This window comes from Enoplosus armatus, chromosome 4 (genome assembly GCF_043641665.1).
Source record: "Enoplosus armatus isolate fEnoArm2 chromosome 4, fEnoArm2.hap1, whole genome shotgun sequence".
In the NCBI taxonomy this organism is placed as follows: Eukaryota; Metazoa; Chordata; class Actinopteri; order Centrarchiformes; family Enoplosidae; genus Enoplosus; species Enoplosus armatus.
The window spans coordinates 18199690-18220544 of NC_092183.1; the positions used below are offsets into that span (position 1 = coordinate 18199690).

Sequence of the window (20855 nt, forward strand, 5' to 3'; positions counted from 1 at the left end):
TCAGAAATCATCCCAGTTTGTGCACAGCTCCACTGAGCCCTCGGTGTAATGACCACGTGCACTGCTGTCCACAGGGTGCTTAACCTGAAAGACAGTGTGACACGAAAAAAAAATGAAAAAACAAAAGTCCCCCGGACATGTACAGTAGATCTATTCACTGCAACAAGATTATCACAAAACAATAAATAAGCTGAACTGATCGTGTCTTACTTTGGGAATAGCCGGAGAGTTTAATGTGCCTTTACAAAGTCCGTCCCAGTTAAATCCTTCAAACCATCTGAATAAAAACAGAGCATCACAACCTATAAAACCGTGTTTCCAAGCCCAAGGCTCAGTGTTTTCTCTCCTGTGTAATAAACCTGTCATCTTACTTGTGCTTCTGAATGTCCTTGGCCCCATTTCTCTGACTGCCCAGTCTCTCTGAGGGATTGCTCCTTGGTGATGGTAAGCAAACAAGAACACACAAATAAATAAACTATGAATTAATAATCAGATTCTGTCATTCAAGTGGTGGTGTCACAGCAGAGGTCGTGTTCACTACACCTGCAGCATTTCTTAGTTTGCTGTTTGTGCTTGCTGGTGCTGGAAGAGGGGAAATATAATATAATACATAACGGTGGGTGGGTGGAGGGTGTTTTTATGTCTGAAAAAGCACCATAAAATAACTAGAAAACATTAGCTTTCACATTTTGATTCATGGTGTCTAGTGGGTCATATTTACAACACCTGCACAGCTTCTTTATGAGACTGGAGGCACTTTTGCTGATGGTTTTTGGGAAGTGGATCTGATCGATGCCACGAATGGTTGCAGTGAGAATCTTCGTCGGGTCAGAGCCGCTGAATGGGAGTCTGGAGGGGAAAACATGAGCCTGTCACCATCACTTCAGTCTACAACTGGAGAAACGTGCTTAAAAAGTGGACCCTGCACTAAACTGTAAAACTTACCCACCACTCAGAAGGTCAAACACAAAAACGCCCAGTGACCAGAAGTCTGCAGATGTACTGTGGCCTTTGTTTAAGATGATTTCAGGGGCCATGTATCCCAGCGTACCGCAGAATGTCCAGGTTTTCTGGCCCACCTCCACCTTCTTTAGACATCTGGAGCCGATCTACAAAAGGCAGATCTCAGTAACATTTACAGTCACCTTTGGTAAAAATTCAACGGACTACTCAAAATGTGGACTTAAGTTTGTAACCAATTACAGTACCAATTTGGCATAACCATGCTCATCCAGAACAACATTTTCAGGCTTGACGTCTCTGTAGATGACACCGCGACAGTGAAGAAAGGTCAAGGCCTCAACAGCACAAGCTGTGTAGAATCTGGTGCTGCATTCGTCCAAACATCCTCTGAAATGAAACAGTTATGTAGAAGTTCTGATTTAAGCATCACAGCGAACACAACAAATGTGTGAGGTAGACAGAAGCAAGACATCAAACCCTGGTCAGTCTTAACATTGCATTGTGATGAAAGCTCAGCTAAAAACACAGAGGTAGCACTGTAAATATTTTATCAGTATGATGACAAAAAGTGCCTTGCATCTTAATTTTCTTTCGTCCAAAAATACTTACTTATCTTTGAGTAGACTCCATAAATCCCCACCAAGACAAGCTTCTGTCAAAATGTACAGGCACTCAGTGTCTCTAAAGGTTTTATGGAGCCTGTGATGGATACAAATATAGCAAAACGTTAAAGATCTTTTTTAATCATTAACATATTATGTAATCAAAACAATCCCAATTAGATAACTGTTGAAGAACAGACACCTGACTATGAAGGGACAATGAGTCTCCATCAGGATGCGCCCTTCCCTCAGGATGTGCTCTCGCTGACCGTTGTTGAGGATCAGCTTCTTCTTAAGGACCCTCATGGCGAAAACACACTTGATGTTGCTCTTTAGTTGCACCTTACGGACGCGGAAATCAATAGATTACATTATAGAAACATGGAATCCCGAGAAGGCAGCAGCACGGGGGGAGCTGTGTCATTGTGTGTGAGCCGCTATAAGATCAGCCCTCACCAGGTCTACGTGACCAAACTCTCCAACTGCTAGAGTGCAAATCATCTGGAAATCACTTAAGGTGGCAGATGAGAGGAGTTCAGGATCCATGTCTGACCTGCTCACAAGGAAAACAGAGGTGAGTTTGTACCTTCTTCTATAAATGCAAATTACATGTAACTGTTGTAGGAAACAGCGTTGTAATGCTCCTCACCCGCTTCTGGATTCATGGCTTTTCTGCACCTCATGACTGCAGTCAAATACCAACCCACCGATGATGTCCTTGAAGGTCCTGAAACACAGAGAATATTCCCCAAATCTCGGTATAATCCATTTATGACCAACCTGAGAGTTACATTTTCCATGCAGTGAATTGTGTGTCCACTTACTCTCTGTCTATGACCGAGCATGTAACTTCACCAGCAGCGATCACATTCACAGTCCGAACATCCTCTCTAAAGACAGAGAGAGTATCATAAGAAAATCATAATGTTAACAATGCAAAGCACACAATATATATATATATAAAAAAGAAAGCCACTGACATCGTGTTGGCACAAATGACAGTTTTCATAAAAAGCTCTTCTGAGAGTGCATTATTTCCTCCTTACCCCCACAAAGCTTTTTCTCCAAACCACTGTCTCTCAGAGAGGACTGTCTGCTCCTCGTGGCCTCGCTTCTCTTCTGTCACTTTCACCTGGCAAATCCAAAGCGAGAAAAGTAATGAAAAAGATGGTAATGGTGGAAAGCAGCAATGAAAAGCGCCAAAGTCAATTATCACCATCATAATACAATTTCTAAAGCTGCGCTGACATTTTGTCCTCCACAATCTAAATCTTTTTATCTGAAGGCCTCATTTCATCTGTGCAGCAGGCAGAGAGCATGGAACTTTACCTGGCCTTTGCTAATGACATAAAAAGTGTCTCCTGTGGCCCCTTGTCGAATGATGTAGTCACCTTCAGCGTAGTGTGTCTGTGGAACGTAAGGGACAGACGGAGGAGCAAACTGTGGAAAATCATTTAAAAAGAGAGTAACAACAAGAACCAGCTCTCTTACAGATATGAAGATGAGGGCTGTTAACAATGAAGGATTCACTCTCATTCTATCAGAGCACCTGCTTGTTAACTAATGTACCACAAGGAGAGCTGAAAATAGAAAATACAAAGGGACCGCCTGTAAACAATCATGTTTACATGCGTTCCGTCCGGGTGCACACATAATCTCCTGGATGGATTCTGTTTGAAGAACGAGAGACGGTTACACAACACTGCGCCTCAGATTTGAAGTGCTTAATCTGTACCTCCTCCATGAGATCAGACATTTTCATGATGACATCCTCTGGCAACGACTGCAGGAAGGGAACGCTGCAGACACACAGGTAGACAGAGCACACTAACACATCGTCCACGATAACAGCTTTGAAAAGGGTTTGATTGAATTTGCCTGGTGCCAGAGTCAGAAACACATCATAGGAATGTTGATATTTTGGTCAGGCCTGAGTGCAGCATTGTGGTGACAAATAACACAACCCTGGTGATATTGTGTTGGAGGTTTCTGGCCCGCTCCATGTCAAACCAAGTGTACCGGTGTAATGCTCACCTGCTAAGCAGCTCCATTGAATGAGAAAGGCTGTTGAGACCGCTCTGCATAAGTATGGTCTGGTAGCTCTTGCGGTCAATAACCCACAGCTTGCTGTCTGCTTGTGCTGCAGATCAACAGACGGAGGCAGAAGAAGTGATCAAGGTTTGACACACAGGAGCTCAGGTGGAAACACAATCAAGAAAGCAAGTATGGAAACAGCTCTCACAGGCGTATGTAGCTCGTGATGGATGTGGATGTGCCACAGCAGGCCAGGACTCTATTAGAAATGTTCATCGTGTAGAATAAAAAGAAATGTGTGCTTATTTTCCTTACACAGACTTTTAATATAAATCTTATCTTATTTCCTTTACTGTTATTACCCTCTTTCTTTATAATAGAGATTGAAAGAGGCCGTTGTAAATTAATAATGACCCATATTGATTGGTTCACTGAAGTTCCCTGCAAACGGAAGTAGACATCCTCCAGACAGTCTAATAAGATCCACCATCTGATGATATGGTGCAGCCCTGATATCTCACTTCCCCCTTTTGGATTCACCCCGTCGGTTTTCACTTTAGCACCATGTGACACACAATTGAGGGCTTTATTTGGATCCGAGTGCTGTGCAGGATATTTTTGATAAGTGAAACATTGCTCTCAAAGGAGGATTTTCTGCAGTATGTCCTTCGCCACCCTGAACTTCCATGACCTGATGATGAAGCCCTCGTTTTCACCTGCACCTTTATCACTGACACAATGAAAGAGACCATATGAGCACACGCCTCATTGATGGTCTCAGATGGCAACAATGGAAAAAGAAAAAGTAATTTCAGGTCAGGAAGGAGATAAATACAGTGGGCCCTGAACAGATCCAAGAGAAGGACTGGCAGAAATGGACATGGAACAAAGGACAACAGACACATAGTAAAGAACAGTAGATTGGTAAGGCTGACTGTTCGCAAGACAAAGAAAGCAGTTATAAAAAAGGAGAATGAGATGCTTAGGGACCAAACAAGGCAAATAAAGTGATTTTTTTCTATTTAAACTGATCCAGGCTGTTTCGCAAGCCTATTTATTTGTGAAACCAGGTCATGTGCACGAGGCGATGGCTGAGAAGGTTTTCCCACAGCACTCTGTGATCAGACGCTGGAAGGAAATGACAGCACACTTTGTATTTTCTAAAGAACATCACAAATTCTCACACCAGAAATGTATATATGATTGGTTGTGATCCAACCTCGAGAAGAGTGAATTGAATACTAACTATTTGTGAAAATGTTATCTGTAAAGAAAACTCAGTACATGCATGTTGGATTGCAGGGAGGAGATGAGGCAGTCAGACAGCTGGGCTATCTAGAGTAAAGAAGAAAATGTTTTAAATTCCCCACATCTCTGAGAAAACTGTTTGAAGCCGTAGCGTTGTCTACGATCTCAAAAGGCCTTTGATTTTAAATTCAACAGACGTCTTCTGTCCAAGACCACTGCCAGAAATCCGCCAGCTTGTGATATTCTCTTAAACAAGAATTATTTATATCCCCACCATATCATAATTAATTACAGTGAAACTCCACCAGCGTTCCTCCTCCAGTGATATCTTTATCTCCAGCTTCATCAAAATAAAGCGAGAAGGCAACACAATGCTTTGATACCTGAGACAGAGAAGCTGTGGGAGCAGTTGTAGAGGAGAGCCAGCTCTCCAAACATGTCTTCTGGCTCAATTGTGAGAAGCTTCAGTCCGTCTTTTGTCACATCCAGCCTCCCTTCTGTTAATAAACACACAGTCAGTGAGGAAACATAGCACGTACATGGTAGAACCGTTATGTGCATGTGTTTTACTGTCAGGAAATGTAGGGAGACTGTCGAGAGCCTTCAGCCGTCTGAGACATAGTGTACAAACAACAGATATCATCCTTCAGCCAAACGAGGCCACCACTTCTCACTGGTTAGGATGACACGAGGAGAATAGCGACTCCCCATTAGCTGTCACATTACATATGCAGCCAAGATTCCTGCGGACAATCACAGATGAACTCTGCAACCAGGGCGAAGCAGAACCTCTTTTCTGCTGCCTTCTGTATCATGTTGACATTTCAACACAAAACATCAATGTGGGTCACTTGTCATTCCCCTAAGTGCCTCTTTTCATGCTCAAACATGCAATTCTCACTGTGCTTGAGAGAGGTGTCAAATTACTATCTAATCAAATTATGAGCCAGCAGTGACACAACTGATACACAAAGATATGATAAAAAAAACGAATCGTTTTGTCGGACTGCTCTTAAGCACCTGTCATCTCCAGGAAATGTTAATAAATGTCCTCAAGCATGATTAATGTTAGCGATTGTAAGAAGAGAATGATTTACCTTCTAAAACATAAGCCTGAGCCCCGTTGGTCCCCTCCTGAATGACATAGCAGCCTTGATTGATGGTGGTGGGGTACATACAGGCCGTGATGGCCTTGATTTCTCCTTCGTCAAGGTTCTTCAACAAGTCATTTCTCAAAAATGCTGCCTGAATCAGCCTCTGAGACCTGAGGGCATGAAGGTGGGATACTGATGTAAGTCATTAAACGCCTTGAATGCAGTGTCATAGGCTACAGTGTTTTTCTTTGTCTTACTCCTGGCTTTTGTCACAGCTTCTGTGTGAAACCATGGCGAGAGTCACCGGGTCCAGGGAGAAGGGCTCAGAAATTACTGTTTTCCTTTTGGCTCTCTGTTTGTCCTCAATTTGCGCTGAGCAAGCTACAGGGAAAAAAAAACCCAACGCAGTAAGTCAGGTTTAAGGCTACCTGTTGATGCTTTAAAATATGACACATGAAAGCACCATGTTGTGTACACTATACCTGCACTGGCTGCAGAGGGTCCAGGGAGGGAGACAGTGGCTCTGTAGCGATCCAGTTCTTCCTGCAGTCTCCGAATGAGTTCATCCTTTGTATCCAACTCCAGCTCCAACTCATCTATTAGTGTGTCCCTCTGGCGAAGCTCCTCAATCTTTAGCTGCAGGGCAAATTGGAGGTCCCGAAGTGTACCCATTACCTGCAAACACCAGGTGACAAAACACAGCAAAATATATCTCTTTCTCTACGCAAACATGCACATAGTGTACGTGGTATATAGAGTGGGTCCAAATACACTAAATGTGCAATTTCTGTCTGATTGAGTTGCACTTAGTCCTCTTTTTCAGCTACAGTCTCAGTTTACTCAAAGCTTGACAGCGCTACTCTAATTCACCTCTTCCTGTGATTGGTATTATTAATATTAATAATATAAATGGGGAATCAATGAGATATAATGGTTTCTACTTGGATTAGAACACACAGGAGAGTTTGCTTCTTGTCCCCATACTTACTTGATATAAACAGACAGCAATACAAGCAGGCAGGTAAGCAAATAGATAGACATATAGACACAAAGATAGATAGATAGATAGATAGATAGATAGATAGATAGATAGACAGAACAATTAATATTAGGCTTGACTAAACTTGTTTGATGACATTCCTTTTCAACAGGCTGAAGAGGAAAAAAACATGGTCCAGTACAATTCAATGACACAGTTTCCAATGCAATGAAAAAGAAGACTTATAAATCTCTTTGCTCTGTGAGCTTGCAGCACTTAGGCAGCACTTCATTTGGTTTTGAAGGGTAGCGTACATGTGCAAATGCACTATAGGCACAGTATGCTCATGCTGTATATGTCTATGTTTTTCTTTCACCCTAAGAAAAATGAAAATATTTTTCAAGGACACACAATAAAGGATAAGAAAGTAGCGGTGCCATAGTAACGTCACAGAGATAAAACCACTCTTATCAAGATGAGATCATTATAGACTCTTTATTAAGTCACACACACTTTGTATCTCTGCAGAGATATAATACGAATTTTCTTTTTTTTTCGTTTGGGTCGCAGGCGCGCCCGGAGCCATACGCACTCTTAATAGCCTTTGTAGTAGCCTACAGGAATGAGTTGGTAAAATCTAACAACAGAAATAGACTGTTTGTAAACACAGATGCATGCTGTCCTGCAAAACACAACGTCGTACTGTATCTCACATCACACACACACACACACACACACACATAGATCACTCACCACCTGAAGCCTGTCTGGCGTTGTGGAGGTCTTTCTCACTTGTCCCGAATTGGTTTGTCCCTGTTTGGCAGCAGACGGTCCATCCGACAGGTGCAGATCTCCTTCTGTACCCGCCCAAGTGAAAGATGCTCCTTTCTTGCTCGGGGCTGGCCGGGGCTGGGCACAGACAGCAGGCAATCACATGACCAAGACAGCGGAGGCTGGAATGAGAAATGCATGGACTGGATCCCAATTGGGTCAGAGGGTCTTTGGGGTATTTTCCGAGCCCTGGGGAGAGGTGGGTCTCCGGCAAACTGAGCGGTGAACATCAATCATTTAATTCCCCACATATTTGGCGCATGTGAAAGAGACTAAAGGCTGGCCGTGTGCACTGATCAGAGCTTTCCATTGTACCTGCACACAGCACCTTTACACTTTCACGGAGATGTTTCATTTAATGTAAACGCGTACAGCAGGAAAAGGATAATGCTTAAATGGTGTTAGGACAACAATTGTAGTGTTTTTTGAGGTGGCCTGAAACAAACCTATTGTTGTATTTTCATATTAAAACATTTTGAAACGATGATTAGTAATAGTCACAATGATGGCTGGCTGATTAATCGTTAATGTAAATAGTTGTAAATCATTTGGAGGAAAATTAAGACACAGGTCCATAGCTTTGTTCAACAGGACCCAAGCAAAGATATAGACAGACAGCCTAAGTCAATTTCATGTAATAATTTTTACGCTGCATAAATGCTTCACAAAGACAAACAGGCTACAATGTAGAATTCGTAATATTAATGACTAGATTGTAATTATATGTTTTTAAAGGTTGCTCTTTGTCACTTTTTTTATTCCAAACTCCAAGCAGGTTCGTCTTTTTCCTTCATCTTCCTTTTCCCTTTAATGTTTAGCCTAATTTTGGGTGAATTATCCTCCACAGAGAGCAGCCACCAGCAGCCATAACACACTCCAGCCAGTGAGTGGCGGTAGTGTCACATGAGAGAAGCAGCAGCAGCCCGCCTCTGCCGGAGAAGAAGATGGGCCGTTGACAAGAGAGGAATCCCTGTGGCTATCTTGAGCTAGCAAAGTAACGTTATTAGGGAATATTTTGTCGCTGAACATTTGAAGGTCTTGTTGTGTGGTTGTGTTTTGTTCAGGCTATCTTCGAAAATGATCCTTACCGTGAAACCGCTTCAAGGAAAAGAATGCAGCGTGCAGGTAAGTTAAGCACCGCCGAGTTAGCTAACTGCTATTTGTTATCTACCTAACCGCTAGCTGAATTCGCAACATTAGATAGCCATTATAGGCAAGCTAGCTGATTAGCCGACAGCGGTCGAAAAAATTGCATTTCAGTGAAGCAACCGCTCATATGAAGCTTGAGTCTGAAAGTGAGGTTATGAAACGCCACACGGTGTATAGCTTAAATGGAGCTATTGTACAGTCACATGCTGCTCAGTTATGAACCGACGTTACTCTAGCTAGCTTGCTAGCCACATATTTCAGAAAGTAACGTAACGTAACGGCAGCCTAGTTAACCGTAATGTAATCAGACCTTCTGCTGCTAATTCTCTCCTCTACGTTACCACCTGCAAACACAGCAGTGTTGAGCAGGAGCTCTGTAAGTCCTTATTTGGTAGTTCTTGTAGGAAAGGGAAGTCACTAGGCAAATACTTGAAGAAATCCGTGTACTCTCAGCAATCTGTGACGTTATTTGCCCACTGTAGGCCAGACCTAGCGCCAGTTTGTGCCTCTCATATGTAAAGATAATAACGCTACTGTATGAGGCACAAACTGGGGTTACACCAGACCGAATATATAAGCGCATTAACTTTATCAGCATAGTATGTGAGTGTATGGACCACTATAGTTTTTAATATGATCAATATGCTACTGCGTTAGTCTGAGATTTTCTGTGTAGCTGATTTAAAATAACTATATTGATGCCTAGCACAGGTAATCTAGAGCATTTGATGATATGTGTATGAAATGGGGAAGTCCCTCAAATACTGGACTAAATTTTATATTCAGCAGAAGAGAAGTGGCTATAAACCCTATTATTTCAAACTGCGTCAACTATCAATGCTAAAGAGGCCATTTACCTCAGTAGAGGTGCATTTGTCACTTGTGAGTGTGAATTCCTCATTAATTGTTGATTTTATGTAAAGTTGACGCAAAGTAAGAATTTCAGATTGGCTACACTCTTCGGCAATTTGAATACTCTCCGTTTAAGCAGATAGAGGGAATGCTTACCAAATGTATTTTGATTGTGTAGTGTGACTACTTCACCACATTGTTGATCTTCCAGGTGACTGAAGACGAAAAGGTCTCCACAGTGAAGGAACTTGTTTCTGAACGTCTCAACATACCAGCAAACCAGCAGCGGTTGCTCTATAAAGGGAAAGCGCTTGCAGGTAGATTTTTCAACAGTCTAGTGTTTCATAACCTTTTGTGCAGAACTGTAATTGCATGGTCCACCAATCAGTTTTGTACCTGAATCCAGTGTTTACATTTATGACGATTGCATACTATATTGCTTTCCTCAGATGAGCACAGACTGAGTGATTACTCCATTGGGCCAGAGGCTAAATTGAATCTGGTAATCCGTCCAGTGGGGGAGAGGACTGGAGCGTCAGGGACAGCAGCCAGCAGCAGCAGCAGCAGCAGCAGCATCAGCTCACAGGGAAGAGTGTGGCAGACTGTGTCCACTATCCTTGCTAGACACTTTAGTCCAGCAGATGCAGCAAAAGTCCATGAACAGCTTATTAAGGTATTTAAATTCAACATGCTTGCTGCCATGCATTGTAATCTGAGATCAACGCAATCAAATTTTTGCTAATCCATTTTGACATGGATATTTACATTTTCTAAGTTGTTAAATCTTGTGTTTTCAGGAGTGGAGGCTAGAAAGTTAAACAACTAAGTATCAAATGCCAATTTAAAGGCTCTTGGCCCAACTATGTGTGTTTTTAATAATAATGTGGGGATGAGGGCAAAATATAATAATGTGATAATTCCTGACATTTTGACATTTTTTCAACTGACATCTGATCTTTTGCCTTTCGTTCTGTAAGTATAAATGATGCCTTTAAATTTAGGAACTGGATCCTCCAAAGTCTGAACAGAACTTAACAGGTCAAGTTTCCCCCAAATATGGCCAAGAAATGCACCCTTCTTTGCCTAAAAATGGAAGACACAAGCAGTTTATCCTTTGAAGCCCTCTGTATCCCACAATCCATTGTGTGGTCGTCAGTTGTTTAATAGAACATTAAGGCATGCATGGTCAACTCATACAATTGGGAAATGATCATCTAATTTTAACCAGATATTTTAATTCAGGTGTTATCACAGCACTAGATAAATGTAAAAGCCCCTGAAGGTCTCAATAATGAAACCCAGGCATAAACGGCACGTTTTGTCCTTATAAGCACTGCAAGTACTTAATGTATTGTATTGTATTGATTTGTTTTCATTTTGAGTTTACATTTTTCTTCCGTTTATCAATGTCAAAACTCCTAATTACCTTCACTGTGAATAGATATTGTTTATTTGTCTGCCCTGTAAATGGAAGTTATAGGGATATATTAAAACCTCACAACTTTTACTGTAAACTCACTTATCTTGAAATGTGTCCCAATTTGACAGTAGTTTACAATTTGGCCGTTTCATGGCAACTTTCTGGTGATACATTTAGAAGTCTTTTACTTACTATGTTGGTGAGGGCCTCCTGTTGATGTCTCTGGGAGACTAGATGTGCTCATTTGTGAAGAAGCTGCAGGCTAGAGGACCGAGCACCTAAATTAGCACATAACTAACGCATCACACACTCGATGGGTTGGTTAACATGACTGTGCTGTGTCCATTTTACATTACCCTACATTTCTGAAATACTTATCTTTTGTTGGCATTTGTAGCTTCCAAATGATGTGGTTTGGCTTCAGGTCTGCATTACTGTAGACAAAACAAATTACTTGAAAAGGAGAAATCCCATGCTTCATTAAAAATAGAGCAATATCACCAAACACATGATCTGGTTAAAATAGATTAAGTAGAATATTTTTAACTTGGTCTTTGTCTGTTTTTCTTCAAGGACTATGAACGTTCACTTCGACAACTTAGTCTTGACGACATTGAGCGCTTGGCGGGAAGACTGCTTCACCCTGACGGCGAGGGCATGGACACCTCATACATGGACTAACTGCCTAGCTGGAAGTTCCTTATTGTGATTGTCTTTTGAGAGGTGCTCAGTGCTTGGGGGTGCATACAGTGTTTAGAGTGTGAGGAATGGAAAATATACTATCAGTTTTCTTGCAGAGAGCCCCCACTGGAAGCCTAATCAGTGGCTGAGTGAACACAGATAGCACGGACTGTTGATTATCTCAGCAATAGGGCTTTCTTATCCACAACCAAAAGACTTGGATAAGAAAAGTATAAGCCACTTTGAATTGGTCCTAGTCATTGATGTTGCAGTAATGACACAAGACCTGATCACATAATATTTGAATACAAAGGAGTCCATTTATGCTGTTGGTTGAGCATGATCTCTGGCTGCTAAAACTCCCAGGGGGACATGGACCTCTACTGGAGGGTATTTGTTAGTAATGTCTGTGTTGGATTGAGTGTTTTCTGTTAACCATCCATGAGAAGGTAATACATGTTTTATTCCATAACTAAGTGATGTTCATTGTATGATTTGTAAATATAATGTTTATATATACATACATTAAAACACAGAAAAAAAGACTAGTGGTGATGTTTCCTGTTGTGTACTGATATTTTATGTTAAGTTAAAAAGTCTAAAAGAATAATACAAGTTGACTGGGAAGCGTTTTTTGCAATGTTCAGCATAAAAAGTAGAAGTGGTTAAATAAAATGACAAGAGGGAAGAGGGACATTACAAGGCGGGAACAAACAGAGCGTCTTTACGTGTCGACCAATCAGCTTCCGGAAATGCTCATGAGTCATATTTTATGACCAATCAAGTTGACGAAGAGTAATACTGGTACCGCCTACGGCGTAAACGACGGTTATACATTTTGCTGCTTATTTTGGATAACAATTCTGTAAAATGCGATGTTTTTGATGCTCGCCTTTTTTCTACAGAGTATGAAGGGCCGACACGTTGGATAAGGAGGGAGGGATATTATCTGCTGAACATCGGTAAGGTCATCATGTAGCATCGGTTGTTCCAGCGGCTAAACTAGCGTTAGCACATCTATTTGACTTCCTGCAGTTACCAATTAGCTTTAGCCAGCTAACCTTAGCTGATAATGCCGAGCCTTTCGGCTTGTGCTGCTACATTATTTGTTGTCATGTAACTTAGACGTTTGGTCATTGCCGTGATTGAATGAATTGCCGGTTTTCAACTTGAAATCCTACTTTGGTTTGTGATCTGGGAGGATTCGACACAGTGGTCTAACTGATGCTTGGGCGTTAACGTTAACGTTACACCCCCTCTCATCAGGACCACTTGTACCTCTGGCAAAGCAATGGTGTCTTGCCAGCGGAATAACTAGCTTATTTATTTTTTACATTTGCATTCGCATTCATTTAACACAGTGTTATGTTTTTGCAGAGAATTGCAGCCACCTTAATTCTCAAGGGGTTTTGGGATTATCATTTTCCTACGTAGTGTTTGTTCAGAGTTATTCTAGTTTCAGCATGATTTAACGTCACCTGAGTTACTTTGCTGTACCTTCTTTATGTCTGTTCACGTTTGTTCTGTTTCATCCTTATAGTAAGCTTGCCCAGTCTGTTGGAAGGATGGAGACTCTAATTCCCACCATCAACCGGCTGCAGGAGGTCTTTCTCACAGTGGGTGCAGAGGTCATACAGCTGCCTCAGATCGTTGTGGTTGGATCTCAGGTCAGCCAAGAAAAAAACACAATGAAGAAAGTTTAATTTTAAACTAAAACATTAACTGTAACCCCTGCTTGAACTTCACTGCTTCAGTTTGAGTTTGTGATTTGATCACACATTGAATATGTATTGTTAATGTGTCTGCAGTGCACACTGAGAGAAACTGACTGTGTCAGGGCTGCTAGAAACGTGGCTGAATTACTCTCATTATGTGCCTGTTTCCAGAGCAGTGGAAAGAGCTCTGTGTTGGAGAGCCTGGTTGGACGGGACTTCTTGCCTCGGGGATCAGGAATAGTCACAAGACGGCCCCTCGTGTTGCAACTGGTTAATGTTGCCCCTCTGCAGGAGAGACTGAAGATCGAGAGTGGTACCTACACTTGTATTCCTATTTTAAATAATAGGGGAGTTGTTTTGAAAACGCACAATCATTTTGGTACAAGTTACGATATACTGAATATCAGCATATTAAAGTAGGACAGCAGGTTTGTTGTTTCTGTCTAGGCATTGAGTCTGCTTGAAGTAGTTTATGTGTGATTAGCACTTAGGCATGGCGCTTTCACTCACTGTTTGAACTGCTAGCTACTCCTTGTAGAGCCTTGGTCTCTCTTTGCTAACATGCAGTCTTTCTTCCCCTTCTTATTCACTACTTTTTCAGGGAATGGGGTAAATCAAAATGCCCAAAACAGCTACCCAGGTCTCTGTATATTTGGTCTGCATGAACTTTGTTTAGTCTCGTCATTTCTTCTGTGAACCTCCTTCATACATTTTGTTCATTGTGATCTTCATTGTCAAGCATGATATAAGTCCATTTGTAATCTTTTCAATTGTCATTCTTTCTCCCCAAACCGTAAATTTAACTGCATCTCTGTAAAATGACTTACCACGTACTCTTCTATGTTTGCTCAGGCGTCAAAGCTGAAGAATGGGGTACATTCCTGCACTGCAAGAACCAGGTACATTTATGTGAAATATTTAAAGGATGTGCAAGCAGCCTTTGTCCTGTATTATGTGCTGTGTTTAGTTGATACATCATTCTCTCACATTTTTTGATAGATCTTCACAGATTTTCAGGAAATTCGCAAGGAAATTGAAGCAGAGACTGAACGCAGTTCAGGTGACAACAAGGTGAAAAGAAAGCTTTGATATAAACTCAGTGATGCCTTGAATTTAGCTTTTTACACTGCATTGATTATTTTCTTTCCTTTTTTCCATCCCCTCCAGGGAATCAGTCCTGAGTCCATACATTTGAAAATTTTCTCTCCCAAAGTCCTTAATCTCACCCTGGTTGATTTACCTGGAATTACAAAGGTAAAAACAGCCACTTGACAAGGATGTTGATGTTTTTTCATGTGTACAAACATAATGGCACTGGATCATGATTAATGCTGATTGCATTGCATATCTGCAATCATCAATGATTCACAGCAGCACCCCATCTGTGCTGTGCTTACAGTAACGCTGGCTGCTCATTGTTGTTGCCTCAGGTTCCTGTTGGGGATCAGCCAGAGGACATTGAGGCTCAAGTACAAGAGATGATCTTGTCCTTCATCTCCAATCCAAACTCCCTCATCCTCGCAGTGTCCCCTGCCAACTCTGACTTGGCCACCTCTGATGCACTGAAATTGGCTCGTGAGGTTGATCCAGATGGTAGGAAATCACACAGGCGCCTCTACTCAGATTTCATTTCAATTTTCTTTTCTCTCCATTGGTGCTTATTACATAAGATGCTTCAAGTAGAAATGCATTATAAATTATTAAATGTGCATGAAGAACACATTATACTCATGTCATTTCAGGCTATTGGACCCGCCAGTCTTCACTGTTAACAGCATTCTGACAGTAAACTGTTGCTTAGAAAATGAATGTTGCTGTCATGGTGCACTCTGAAGAATAGATTGATAGATGATGAGAATTGTATTACACTTTGATAGTGTGCCAGTGAGGATATCTGTATCTGTATCCAAATGTTCCCCTGCTGGCTTCGCTCCTGTCCCATCAGAGACTTGTTTGCTTGTTTTCTTCTATGATGTTCTACTGTACGCTCTCCTCCTGTCTTTCTCAATATAAATGATGAAAAACTAAATTGGGAGGACTGTTAACTGTCCTTGAAAATATAATCAAAGATCTCTGTGTTTGTGTGTCTGTTAGGTCGTCGAACACTGCTGGTGGTCAGTAAGCTGGACCTGATGGATGCAGGGACTGATGCTCTAGAGGTCCTTCTGGGTAGAGTCATTCCAGTCAAGCTTGGGATTATCGGGGTGGTTAACAGGTTTGCAATAATACATTGTTGATTGTTTTATTTTGTTCTAGCTATGTAATGTTTTTAAGAAAGTGGTTCATATCCTTGTTACCCCGATCATCTGGCTACTCTCTCCCTAATTGGTGGTCTTCCTAGGAGCCAGCATGACATCAACACCCAGAAGAGCCTGGAGGACTCAATGAGGGATGAGCAGGCCTTCCTGCAGCGCCACTACCCATCGCTCGCCTCCCGCGCTGGCTCACGCTATCTGGCCAAAACTCTCAGCAGGCTGCTCATGCACCACATCCGGGACTGCCTGCCAGACCTCAAAACCCGAGTGACTGTGCTGAGCGCCCAGTACCAGACACGGCTCAACAGCTATGGCCAGCCAGTAGAAGACCACAGTGCCACCCTGTTGCAGATTGTCACCAAGTTCGCCAGCGATTACTGCAACACCATCGAGGGAACAGCCAGATACATCCAGACCTCGGAGCTGTGAGTCCGACCCCTCTACAGCAGCAGGATCTTTGTTGAATAGCAAAGGATTTTGTGATGAAAGCAGCGTTTGTTTCATGTTTTAGTGAATTGTCTCAAATTTTCTCATCTAATTTCATCTAATCTCAAATCATCTAATTTAGCACTTTTGTTGCACAGCTCAGCATTTTACTTTGGTTGGCATTGGTTCACAACGTATGTCATGAGCGTAATGTCCTTGGGGTAATGTCATTGTAAATTGAAGTGCTATCAGCATCTTCTGTTGGCACCTTCATCTCTACAGCTCTCTTACCACAAGGCAATTAATTCATGTAAATATGTAGTGAGCAAATATTGACCCTTTTTTTTTGGTTGACTGCATTTAATTTTGGTGCAATTAACATTGCTGACACACAGCACTGAGAAACAGCATTGGTGTCACAGCTGAACCCATCTCTTCTGCAGCTGTGGGGGTGCTCGGATCTGTTACATATTCCATGAGACCTTTGGCCGCACTTTGCAGTCCATCGACCCGCTGGGAGGACTGACTGAGCTTGATATCCTCACTGCCATCCGTAACGCTACGGTGAGCTTCTCCTGACTTCTATTCGTGTAATTTGTTTAATTCAAATTCTAGTCAAGCTCTCGCATTGGAAGGAATAGCAGGTAAACAGTAGAGCTGGTATGTGTGTGTGATTTGCCCTGCAGGGTCCGCGGCCAGCGCTTTTTGTGCCCGAGGTGTCCTTTGAATTATTGGTGAAGCGGCAAATTAAGCGGCTGGAGGAGCCCAGTCTGCGCTGTGTAGAGCTGGTCCATGAAGAGCTGCAGAGGATCATCCAGCACTGCTCCTCCTTTAGCACACAGGTTAGCCAAAAGATGTTGATTGACTTCCTGAAACAGAGGAGCATTAGTTATGACAACGCCACGTTAAGAAAGTATGTCTTTGTGTTTGCAAGGAGCTTCTGCGATTCCCCAAACTGCACGACTCCATTGTGGAAGTGGTGACTGGATTACTGAGGAAGCGCTTGCCGATTACTAATGACATGGTAATCCACAGCTTAGCTAAAATGATCTTTCATCCTAATTATAATAACTAACAGTCAAGTCCTATTAATTGCCTGAGATATTTTTTCTGCTTTTTTCCTTTTAGGTACACAATTTAGTAGCAATAGAGCTTGCCTACATCAACACAAAGCATCCAGACTTCACGGATGCAGCGCAAGTCTCAGCATCTGTCAACAGTCAGCAGGTAGTTATTTGTCTCTTACAGCAGGTTCTCGTTTATCATGTATTCTGTGTAAACAGCAGAGGTTGTGTTCTGTAAAGCCTTAACCATTATGTTTCACATCCAAACAGTACAGCCCCTTTCAAAGCTTGTAGTGGAATTTCAGGCTCAGCCAAAATTGCTTTGACCCTCTGACTTCCCCGGATTTCTTGTTGTCAGGCAGAGGCCCTTGATGGAGGGAAGCGCTGGAAGAACGAGAAGGTTGCGGAAGAAAAAGCCCCGGCTGCAGGTTTTGGCAGCCCCAGCAAAGGCCAGGCCATTAACCTCCTGGACACCGTGAGTGGTGGGATTAGCAGTAGGACAAAACACTTAGCAGTGAATACATTGCAGACTGTCAACATTTTACTTTGTCCCTCTCTGCCAGGCGGTGCCCGTATCCCGCAAGCTGAGTGCGAGGGAGCAGAGGGACTGCGAGGTCATCCAGCGCCTCATCAAGTGCTACTTCCTCATTGTCCGCAAAAGCATCCAAGACAGGTTCGGCTGGAACTAGTCCAGAGCACATTCTCTCCCCATTTCCCCTTCTTTTTCTGTTGGTGAGTTCGGTCGTTGTTGTTAATGCTGATTTTCTAACTTTGTCTCGGGGCTGTGTCCGCAGTGTGCCGAAGACAGTGATGCACTTCCTGGTGAACTTTGTGAAAGAGCATCTGCAGAGTGAGCTGGTGGGTCAGCTTTACAAACAGCGACTGCTGCAGGAGCTGCTCATTGAGTCACAGGACACGGCACAGCAGCGGACCGAGGTTGCTCAAATGCTTGAGGTAAAACTGGCTGATGCTTTTGTTCTCTGAAAAGGTTCTGAACATCAATTAAAGCAAGTCCTTTCTCTTTTTCTTTCTATTTTAAGGCCAGTGATTTAACTACCCTCTTTCTTTTTCTTTCTCAGGCACTCAAAAAAGCCAACAACATCATCTCTGAGATCCGGGAGACCCATCTGTGGTAGCCAAAGGAAACGAACCAATCCCTTGTCATAGGACAGCTTTGAGAGTATGAGAGTGTATGTGAGTTTACAGCACAGAGAGCGACTGTGTGTGTGTGAGAGTGTGTGTGTTTGTCTATGTGTGGCAGTACCACAGTTTTCTCATGGACCAATGACCATAGCACATTTAGATCTCCTGTCAGCTGTCGCCCTGACCAATACACGGGGGCTGTTGCTTTTCACTGTGAACATTGTGTAGTGACGGAAATTAATTAAACACTCAGGCCAAAAGTGTTACTGCGAAGTTGAAATAAGAACGACAAAGCCGCGAACAAAATCTTTTTGCATCTTTTTGTGACAAAATGTTTGTTGGTTCTTAAGATTGTTCCTGTAAATGTAAAATGATGTAAAGTATCTGTGGAGAATTTAAGTTGTTCTCAAGGGTGTTTTTTTTTGTTTTTGTTTTTTTGATCAAAATGTGTTCACACTGTACAATTTCACACTTTCCAATACTGGGCTCCCTCTGAGCCCCTTTAGCAGGTGCTACAATTATGTTAGCTATGTTGCTGTGTTAGCTTAGATGTGTTCCCTTTGTTGGAGCGCTCACCAGAGATGGAAATTAAGTGAAAATTCAACTCAGTCAACGCTGACTGCAATGCAACACCTCAGACGGGCTACAGTCATTTGCAGAAATTACAGGATGAATCCAGATTGTTTTTCCAGCTCGCTAGTGCTAATCAATATCAGGTTTATTTTCCACAGTCAGATTTACATATCAGCCCATTTATATTGTTAACTGTTGCACTGACCTTCTAGTGTTGTGTGTGGTCATAAACAAGGACCAGACATTACCAACATACACAGACGTATAGCGTCAGAGGCAGTCCCAGACACCACTAAATAGATTTGAAGATAGAAGTTTATATCTTATGGAGATGGTGGTGCAGTGTATTGTGTTTGACGTTAGACCAAAATCTTCCATATGTGTTCAGCTTGGTTGAAATCTGGTGACCGTAAAGGCTGTAGCAATATATTCACATGATTTTCATACTCATACATACTTCATACACTGGTGCACAGAAGCATCTGCATTTGATATGTTTCTCCACTCTTTTATGATGGTAGGACTTCTCTGGTTTCTGCCATTAATAGTACGGAGAGATAAGATAGTTCCCTGTCATTGTTCCTGACCAGTAGTAAGGATACTGCCTCAAGTATAGGAGCCTCAGTATGCGGATACCTCCTGCATGCAGTTTTTTTTGCATTCCCATCCGTGAACTTGCATCTTAAGTTAGCCAGAGCCGTTTCCTTCGGTGCCAACAATCATTTTGTTGTGTAATATCGCTTGATCTGAAAAATGATTCATCTTTTTCCATCTGTTCCCGACTTAGGTTGTTGTTCGGGCAGATTCCTCCCCCAAGTGCTATAGCGATTAATGTGAATCTCCTCTCTTAGCCAAGACAAATTGTTATCCTAAAAGAAATGAGGCTTTTTCTGGAAGACCTGCCTTAACGGGACCACCAGACAGTAACTCTTCTGACGTCGTCTGTGTCATCAGGGAGCGAACACAACAACATCCTGTCAGTCTGTCTTTCTGAAAGCCCTGCGTAAGTCTGCATGTGTGTGTGTTCAGTATGCATGTGTGGGGTTATGAATGGCTGACGTATGTATAATTTGTATTATTTAAATGTATATTATTATTATTATGTATCAACTGCCTCTGAGTTCTTGCCTGCCAATATTTGTGATACGTGTTGTACTGAATGAAGCCTGTTGAGATTGGAGGGACTCATTAAACCCTAACAAAGGACACTGGACAATCTGTTTGGGTGTTATTGGCGACATGCGGTTATAACAATTGATCAGTTTTCATAAGATCTGTTTGTTTTTCTCCCACAGTGCCGCAGCAACACTGTAGATGTGATTAGATTCACTCTGCTTCACTTTATTGATCTCAAGTGACCAAAAAAAAGTCTGTTCGGTCAGATGGATCTGTCACAGCGAACAAGTGTCTTGAAGGGTGCCAACACACACACACACACACACACACACACACACACACACACACACATACTGACAGTGACATGAGCACCCGACTCCAAACCTGTTCTCTTGGTGTTTTGACTCCACACTGCACCAGCTGCCATGGAAAGAGCTACATAAGGTGAAACCTCACTTCACAGTTATATGCTCACATTTAGATGATGGAGTCTTAGTTTGTGCTGTCAAGGCAATCCAAGTTAAACCTGAACAGAGGCTGAGAAGCGAGGTGGTGGATGAGTCGGATGTGGCAGTAAGAGATGAGAGTGAGCGAGGGCACTACAGTCCAGGAGAAAGCATTATTGGCAAACATGATAAGTCAAATCAGTGCTGAAAAAGCCCCACAGAGTATTAGTGACACACACACAGCAGTCAAACTGCATCTGCAAC

At 42.3% G+C, this 20855-nt stretch overlaps 3 protein-coding genes across 3 annotated transcripts; 2 read left to right on the top strand and 1 right to left on the bottom strand.

Moving 5' to 3' along the window:
• Positions 1-7981, bottom strand: prkg1l (protein kinase cGMP-dependent 1, like). Its single transcript, XM_070904211.1, is given in 22 exon segments — positions 1-84; positions 211-277; positions 372-434; positions 727-849; positions 946-1109; positions 1209-1350; positions 1573-1662; positions 1768-1907; positions 2022-2118; positions 2215-2292; positions 2390-2455; positions 2612-2697; positions 2895-2972; positions 3301-3364; positions 3600-3705; positions 5231-5344; positions 5945-6111; positions 6199-6322; positions 6424-6616; positions 7674-7775; positions 7777-7932; positions 7934-7981. Coding segments are annotated over 22 exon segments (2352 nt in total).
• Positions 7982-8707: 726 nt separating this feature from the next.
• Positions 8708-12367, top strand: ubl4a (ubiquitin like 4A). Its single transcript, XM_070904682.1, has 4 exons — positions 8708-8876; positions 9964-10069; positions 10202-10425; positions 11746-12367. Exons 1-4 carry the CDS (start codon positions 8829-8831, stop codon positions 11851-11853), a joined length of 486 nt encoding a protein of 161 aa, XP_070760783.1. The 5' UTR covers positions 8708-8828; the 3' UTR covers positions 11854-12367.
• A 1051-nt stretch (positions 12368-13418) lies between these two features.
• On the top strand, positions 13419-18860 carry LOC139283887 (dynamin-1-like protein). Its single transcript, XM_070903956.1, has 16 exons — positions 13419-13520; positions 13740-13881; positions 14421-14467; positions 14568-14639; positions 14736-14822; positions 14999-15161; positions 15663-15783; positions 15910-16248; positions 16693-16813; positions 16936-17091; positions 17184-17273; positions 17378-17476; positions 17672-17788; positions 17877-17986; positions 18108-18267; positions 18393-18860. Exons 1-16 carry the CDS (start codon positions 13419-13421, stop codon positions 18447-18449), a joined length of 1983 nt encoding a protein of 660 aa, XP_070760057.1. The 3' UTR covers positions 18450-18860.
• Positions 18861-20855: the final 1995 nt, after the last annotated feature.